The sequence below is a fragment of the Oryza sativa genome, chromosome 11 (genome assembly GCF_034140825.1).
Source record: "Oryza sativa Japonica Group chromosome 11, ASM3414082v1".
Classification (NCBI taxonomy): Eukaryota; Viridiplantae; Streptophyta; class Magnoliopsida; order Poales; family Poaceae; genus Oryza; species Oryza sativa.
Window position 1 is genome coordinate 9,559,846 of NC_089045.1, and position 8,605 is coordinate 9,568,450.

An 8,605-nucleotide genomic window follows, 5' to 3' on the forward strand; every position below is an offset into this window, starting at 1 on the left:
TGGTACTGATTGTTTTCTCATGTGTAATTTTTATGGCCATGGCTCCAATGTGCTTATGCAAATCCCACATGGCAGTCAAGGTGTGGTTCATTTACTATTTAACTACAATCTCTATTATTCTTGGGTTCTTCTAAAGTGCGTGCACAGTAGTGATGAATCAAATTAATGAGGGTAAATTGGTCAGTTTTAGTAGACATTAATCTAGGTGAGAAACCTTAAAATGACATGTTTTAGGGGACAGAGAAAGTATATATTTGTTTGGTTGAACTTCACACTTTGCCACTTGTAGTATGATGTGTTTGTTTCCTACCATAACTATGGGCCTGTTTGGTACAGCTCCAACTCCTAAATTTAGCTCCAGGAGTTAGGTCTGGAGTGGAGCTGTGAAGCTGCCTAAACCTAGCTCCACAACTCTAGTTCATTTTGTGAGAGAGCTCCACCCAGCTCCACTCCCAATTTTGGTGGAGCTGAAACTGTTTGGCTGAGCTGCAGCTCCAGCTCTGTGCATAGGTCTAAATTGAGAAAAACCAGTGCACACCGCACAGAATAGTACTATCAGTAATCCAAGCCGTGCTTTTACATCCAACGGCCCAAAAGAGACACCCAAACCCACCAACACCAACACCACACGCCGGCGGCGGCAGCGGCGGCGACCCAAAAACCCTCCTCCCCTCTCCCTCGCTGCGTCCTCCACTCTTCTGCTCTAGCTCGAGCTCGACCTCCTCCTCATCCGCCATGGGCGACGACATCGACGCGAGGTACGAGGTCCCCCGCACGGCGGAGTTCATCCGCGCCCGCGCCTACACCAGGGTCGCGCTCCAGGTAATCCCGCTCCCGCGCCGCCTCGATCCGGTTCCTCTTTCTTCGCGATGATCTTTTTGGTTGTTCGGGGTTCTTGGCTCACTTGGAGGGGGGGTTTTCCTCTTCTTGGCTGTAAAGTTCCCGGACGAGATGCTCAGGGACGCGGCGGCGGTGGCGCAGGCGCTGCGGCGGGAGCTAGGCGGCGGTGGGGTAAAGCTGTTCGTGATGGCCGACACGGCGTACAACTCGTGCTGCGTCGACGAGGTGGGCGCGTCCCACATCGATGCCCAGTGCGTCGTCCACTACGGCCACGCCTGCATGAGCCCGTGAGCCCTCCCCCCCCCCCCCCCCCCCCCCATTACCCTTCCTCGCCTCTAGATTGGAGCTAGCTTTCAGTTGGATGCACATATGTTGGGTTTGTGGAGATTTTAGTCTCTGTTTTGGGGCTTGTAAAGAACACTGATAGAAATGTGAATCCATATCACAGATTACTTCCGTAGGGGAATCCGTTATCCCAAATTATTACTTTCGGAGTGGTATTTCGAATTCTTAGTTGATCTGGTGACTAAAGTAGAGGCATTTTCAGCTCAAAATTTAGGAGGGAACTATTGGTGATTAATTGAAAGTTTTTTTTTTCATATGTTTGTCAGTTCTGCAATCCCACCATTTTTTTCCACTGCTTGTTTGAAGCTGTTCTCTGTTGCTATTAATGCTCCAGTGCACCGCACTAACACTCTGTTCCCACTGATGATAAGAAATTTGAATGCAGAACATCCAATTTGCCTGCTTTCTTCGTGTTTGGGAAAACACCATTGGATACCGATGCTTGTGGCCGCTCATTGTTGGAGTGCTCGAGAGAAAGTGATAAACGCATCCTGGTATGGTAAACCTATTTCTAATGTTCTGAAAATTATGCTTCAATTCATGGAATAAGCTATAACTCTGATTTGTTATTACCAAAGTACAGCCAAATTATGGCATTACGCTTTAATTTTTCCTCTACACTATAAAATCAAATCAAATGTACCAAAAAAAAAATCTCCTTTGATTTCAATTATCGTGAAAAAAAAAAGTTAAAAATCATAGGGTAGTTCTTCATACATCATCTTCAATTTTCATGGATTCAAATATTTAGAAGTGAGTGCACTATATTGGTAGTCTTAAAAGCAACCTCAATTGGATCATGAATGAGAACTTGTCGTTTTATCATTTATGCAGTGGACACGAATTCGATATAGACCTACAGTAGCTCCTGCTTGTGTCTCATGTTGTCTACCTGTCAGTATGTTGTGTAGACAGTGATGGTTAATTAATTAGCTATATCTACTGGATGTTATCCTATTTCCAAGTAATTGGTTAGGGTTTTATATTTGTACTTCTCAGTATTGTTTTTTTTATTGAGCATTTGACTCATCGACTGTTACTATTTGCATATTTGACCATGAAATAGCTAATGTAAGATGTGTATGGCTAGAAATTTTTATCTTCATTAATTTACTTTTAATAGTCTATGATACTCTTGTCAAACAGGTTTTTTATGGATTAGAGTATGCACATGCATTGGATGATCTTAAAGCAGTAGTTGCGGAATTATACAAATCACATTCTCGCAGTGTTGAAGTTCAGTATGCAGATGTTCTCTGTTCAGTTATGAGCCCAAGCTCTGCTGCAGAAGTGGAACACGGTCAATCCGATGGAAGCACTCATAGTGATGATTTATCTATACAAAGTGATGTAGCGACATTTGTGAATAATTGTTGCAACGTGGAAGGATCCACACGCAAGTATAGCCTTGGAGGACTAACATGGTCTACATCCATAGATGATAATATGGAGGACTATTTGTTATATTGGATAGGACAAGATAACTCAGCATTTGCCAACATTGTGCTTACCTTCAATAAATGTGATATAGGTTCGTTATCTTTTCAATAGCCAGTGGGGAAATTATTTGAATTTGTGTTAGTCATGTTTTCCTTCTATTGTAGTTTGCCTCTAGAATCTATTTTGGTTTTCGTAAGATAAGTACGAACCATTAGTTGGACAATATGAAGTACTACATGGCATACATCTTGCTTTGGAAGTTATTGTATTCTCATTTGGCTTTAAATATCTCTATCCTTAACGTTTAGTTATCATGTAACTTCCAGTCAATGCTTTATATTGTAAATGTAGCTATTCTAATTCCCTTCTTCATATGAATGATCTGACAGGAGGTACAATCCGTCCAGTGTCATGTCATAACATAATTGCTTTAAAGCAGAGACCTTTATAATGAAATGCATTCTAATATTAATGAACATTTTTAATTTTATTATGCAGTTAGGTATGATACAGTAGCAAATCAACCATCAAGGGATGTCTCTCATCTGATGAAAATACTTAGGCGCAGGTCATCTTATGCAGCATATATAATACTTTATTTTTGCGTGAAATGAAAGATTTTTTTTTTGTCATTGTAGCATTATTTACAAAATAGTTTGTATATGCAGATATTACCTTGTGGAGAAGGCGAAGGATGCAAATATTGTTGGCATTTTGGTGGGGACCCTGGGTGTTGGTATGTATTCCTTTGGCGTGTTTTATTTTTTGATTTGTTTCCCATTGTAAAGTACACATAGGAACTGTTGACCCTATTAAATCTGTCAAGTTACGAATTAACAAACCCCATTCAAAATTTGCCAGCAGTTCAGCACTATGCAATGTTGTATTGGAGAAAGAAAGGGGGACACTACAATTGCAGATAACAGTGCTTGATTAATATGTCACTCAGTCAGAATAGTCTTTTCCTTTACTCAATCCTTGTGCTGAGGCTAAATTAACACCCCTAAGAAAATTAAATGGAGTATGTTGCTAATCACAAGATTATTAATCGTTATGCTATGTTAGGTTGTTGAGCTAGAAAATATAGGCTGGGCTTGTCTCTACCTTGTGAAATTGAGGTGTTATTTGAATGGTGAAAAAAAAGGTTATTTGTGGGCTCTAAATTTCTACTACATTTGAAGTTTACTTTGGTCAACCTGGTCGAAGACCAAGGTTGATTCAACTGGATTTGAAGTAGTTCCACACATGACCTATGTAGGAACCATCCAATTACTTCGATGTTGGTTCTACCTGTTTTAAGTAAATTGTGCTCACGGTACAACAACTTGGTGAGTGGGTGCGATTTAGTGCAAGAAATAAAAAATATGTACAACAACTTGGTAATGGGGTGCACATTTGGTGCCTAGGAGGTGCCACACATGCAAACTGGCTGTGTCAGCTGGCCAGCTCGTCAACTAGGTCACCCATTATGTGCCTTCAACCAAGATTCGAACAGACTAGTAGACAATCGCTGGCAGCAAAGCTTCCATTGTCTTCTTCCTACTCTTCATAAAGTTGCACATCCATCTCATCTCACTGACTGCATCACCCCACCTCACCTTTGGTGATCACCTTGCCATTGATTCGAGAAGCCAGAATGGCAAAGAACTTCAACCAAATAATAAGATGTTGGTGATTATGCAGAGAAACACATTGTTGAAGGCCTCAGCGTGCCCATCGTGCACCACATGGCACCTCCTAGAACTATAAGATCAACAATAAGCCAACTTGTTATAGTTGATCGTACAATTTCTAAGTTGTATTCAATCTCATCTAGCCATCAAGTTGTTGTACTGTGACCGTTATTTACTCTGTTTTGGTTTGATACCAAAACCAACCTTACCAAATTTTGGTAATGCCAAATTTTGGCACTGCCAATTTTTGGTGACATAGAAGCGTGCGGTAGTTGCTTGGGTTGACACCTTAACAAATGCAAGGTGTTAGGTGTGATGTTTTAGAATTACCAAATTTTGATGTGGTAGAAGTATTTAGAGTCTGTTTGGTTTGTTTCCTTATTGTAATGACTAAAAATGGTGACAGATCAAACATACCCCTATTCCTTTTATTTTCAACTGAACTGTCTATTTGTTTTGATTTTTATATTATAAATGCTTTCACTGAACCTCACTGCCACTATAGCTTTAGCTTGCACATTATTGTCTTTTAACTTTATTACACACTACATCTAAATGATATTATGTGGTACATGGCATCATTTTCATATGCAGCTGGTTATCTTCACATCATTGAGCAAATGAAAGATCTGATCAAGGCTGCTGGAAAGAAATCATATACGTTAGTCATGGGCCGACCTAATTCCGCAAAACTTGCTAATTTCCCTGAGGTGCTACTGAGTTCTAATATGTTTTCTCTGCTTTTCATGTTAAGGATAACTGACTCACCATTCTTTTTTTTTTTTTGGTATGGCAGTGTGAAGTTTTTGTTTATGTTTCTTGTGCCCAAACTGCTCTATTGGATAGCAAAGATTTTTTAGCTCCAGTCATTACGCCTTTCGAAGCTGTATTAGCTTTTAGCAGGTACACACCATTATTGCCTCCGATAGTGCTGTTGACATACTTGTGCTGTTCATTTATCAATCATGACTTTATATTAAGTTGTGTATGGTGGTCTGGCCTCATGTGGATGCAAGTTCGAAGATTTTTTCTTACATTCTTATTAAGCAGTATCACATTTATCACTTTTTCAGGGGAAGGGAATGGACAGGAGAGTATCTTCTAGATTTCAAGGATTTGATCACTACAGATAAACCAGAAATTTCAAGCACAACTGAAGAAGCAAGATTTTCCTTTATCAAAGGTGGCTATGTGGAAGATAATTGCCTTGAAGGTATAGCATCTACTCTTGGGTTTTGAAATGATCATGTCAATTAATTATTTGTCGACTTCCGAGTACATATAACATGACCCGATATTCTGCATTAGTACCCCCGTTCTCATGGCTGATGCATTCCTTTACCTTTTTCTTCCCTGTTCCGCACCATTTGGTCCCACAGATAACGAGGAACAGCCAGAGACATCGCTTGCACTTGCTGAGGTAACAGAGAAGGCGCTAAGTATAAAAAATCAGAATAATGATGCAGTTCTTTACCAAGGAGGAGCAAAGTCTGCGATCGACTATCTCAAGGCACGATCCTACCGTGGTCTCACCGGAGAATACGAGGGTCCAGCACCAGACTCGGTCTTGACAGGCAGAACAGGGAGAGCTGCCGGTTACAACAACGAGAAAAAGGAGATTACACAGTGAATGAATGACATACCTTGAGTGGGAAAATATATATATATATATATATATATATATATATATATATATATATATATATATATATATATATATATATATATATATATATATTTGACTTGTTTGCCCTCGATGGGCGATTGATGGAGAGGCAATTTTGTACTTCAGAAAGTACTGTCAGATGCCTCAGTTTTGTTGTGAGCCATGAACTATGTGTTCCTTTTTTTTTTTCTTTTATGATGGAAGGGAAACTCCCCAGCCTCTGCTCCTACTAGGGAACTGTGTTTCATCAAACTGTTATATGTTCAGAACGATGTTGTACATCTCCTGCCAACATACTGTACAGTATTCCATATTTGCAAATCTGCAATTTGGTTCCTCTGTACCAAGGTGGCTGTAAATACTGGCAGAAACAGCCAGCAAGATCACATTGTTTTGCAAAGCCGGCTAGATGCTCCATATGCTGATTGTAAGTTTGTAATCATGCTATGATAATTTAGCAAAGCTCATGACTGCTGGAAAAAAGAACATGATCACACCACTTATTGGAAATGAAATGGTAATTAGGATCAACCAGCAGGAGCACACCTGTCACAAAGAAAGTAACCGATCGAGATATAAATTAAATCCACAAAAATGGAAAAAAAAATGTTGTCTGGTTGATGTGTCAAGGACAACAAATCTGGTTGCCATCAGCTGAAATCAGCACTAGGAAAGCAAACAATAGGACTGCACTGTACTTCTTCCCTTCCCTTGTATCATGGTGATGTAATCGACTGATTTTTAAAAGAGCTTCCATGTTCTTAAAAATGAAAAAAAAAACTCAGCTTCAAGGACCTAGATTGGCATGAATGCATGAAACACAAACCACACACTTCATCATTGCAGAACCCAATCAAATATTCAAAGCATATGTAGTGTACATTGTAGCACATAGTACATTTACAAATCAAATGTGCACACACAAGCACTGCACTTATTACATGAGACCACATATCACTCGATATACAGATAGGAAAGCCACACAAGTCCAAATCCATGAGCATAGACACAACCATTATGCTCAACCATAGTGCCAAAACACACACAGAGGCAGAATATATACAAATGCACACCACACATATATAGCAGACAGAAACACACAATTAAGTAGTAGCAAACCAAACCTCATGAGCACCCAAATGCAAACCGATAATGGGAGGGACACGATGGTGATTCCCTTCAGCTCGACGTCCGGTGCCGACGCTTGTCCTTGGGGATGAATAGGCAGCATGGCGCACCGTGTAGTTTGCTTCCGCGTTCCCTTGTGTTTTCTCATGAATTTCCCATTTGTAGTATGTATAATGAATTTTATCTTTATGCTTATCAATGGCTTCTTTCACCTGGTTAGGGAGAGACTCGCCGTTGAACTCAAGCTCCTTCAATATCTCGGAAGGTTGCATTATATTGTCGATGCCAGAGAAAGACGAGTTCATCCCGGTGAAGGTCCACATGATCTTTTCGAGCTTAGGGACAAGCCCCATTGTGGAACTCGATCTCAGTGATTTTAAAGCAGTGCACAATAAGATCGCAGAGTTTTGGGAACTCATCTTTGTTGAAGGCAAGATGGCTTTCATCAAAAGACTCATCCAAGAGCTCCAGGCAGCGGATATTTGATGTATTCACGAGGAGCCATGACGATAAGGCGGCACAGGACCAGACGAGGCCCGCGAGGAGCAACTAGGCTAGCTCAGAGCAAGTTCAAATAGTATAGCCAACTACTAGCTCCAATTCATTTATAGCTAATCTAATAGCTCATTCATACAATAGTTACATACTACACTATTAATACCTGGTCCCACCTGTCATACACACACTGTGTCTTGGAGTCCGTGCTATAGCTGGCTACAAATCTGTAGCCCGCTGCTCTTTTCTCTCCTCATTTATCTTCTTAAAATATGTTTGCAGCTGGCTTATAGCCTGCTATTGTACCTGCTCTAAGTGGTGAGCTCATTGCCTCATCGCCGCCACCGCCGCCCAACTCCCAAGTTCCACGGAGCAGGCGGCCACCAGATCTCAAGCTCGAGCTTGTCCCTTCTTTCCACAGCTCCACATGGCAGAAGAACGACTGTCCTACTTCCCCTACCTCGCCGCCTCTTAGCCTCCGCGCAGCGGCCTGTGGTGGGTGAGAATTGGAACTCTCTAGGCTATGGAAAGAAAGGAGGAAGAAGGAGGGAGAGGGACTGACGTGTGGGTCCCACTGCTAAAATGGAGAGGGTAGATGAAGAAGCTGTTGGAATGAAAAACAAAATTAACTCTCTATTCGGTTGGCAAGCTAGCTAAATGAGTATTTGGAGAGGCAAATTTGGAGACTGATGGAGATGCTCTTAATTAGACTTGGGACCCTAGGTGCCAGGACTTGTACCTGCATGGTATGAAGTATCAAGTACCAACGCCTCCTCTCCTCTTCTTCCTTCCCCTCGTTTTAACCCATGTTCCCTACTGCTACTGCTGTGACCAGCGTTGCTGCCTACACCGTTGTAGGCTCTGGCTCAAGAAGCGAGGACGCCGAATGCGTGGAGTGGGGGTAGGATGACTCTAAACTTACAGGAAAAAAAGCAAATACGTGGGATGACGTCAGCCTCCCTAAAGTGGTATCCCATCCTCTAGCAGCCCTGTATCCTCCATTAATAACAAATAAAAA

The 8,605-nt window shown here is 41.3% G+C and overlaps 1 protein-coding gene across 1 annotated transcript; it reads left to right on the forward strand.

Moving 5' to 3' along the window:
* Positions 1-584: 584 nt before the first annotated feature.
* LOC4350247 (uncharacterized) lies at positions 585-6,307 on the forward strand. The gene is made up of 10 exons (XM_015759816.3): positions 585-822; positions 940-1,127; positions 1,571-1,679; positions 2,332-2,716; positions 3,124-3,193; positions 3,294-3,361; positions 4,893-5,008; positions 5,095-5,201; positions 5,372-5,511; positions 5,678-6,307. The coding sequence occupies exons 1-10, from the start codon at positions 736-738 to the stop codon at positions 5,926-5,928; spliced, it is 1,521 nt and encodes a 506-aa protein (XP_015615302.1). The 5' UTR covers positions 585-735; the 3' UTR covers positions 5,929-6,307.
* The last annotated feature ends 2,298 nt before the right edge of the window (positions 6,308-8,605 follow it).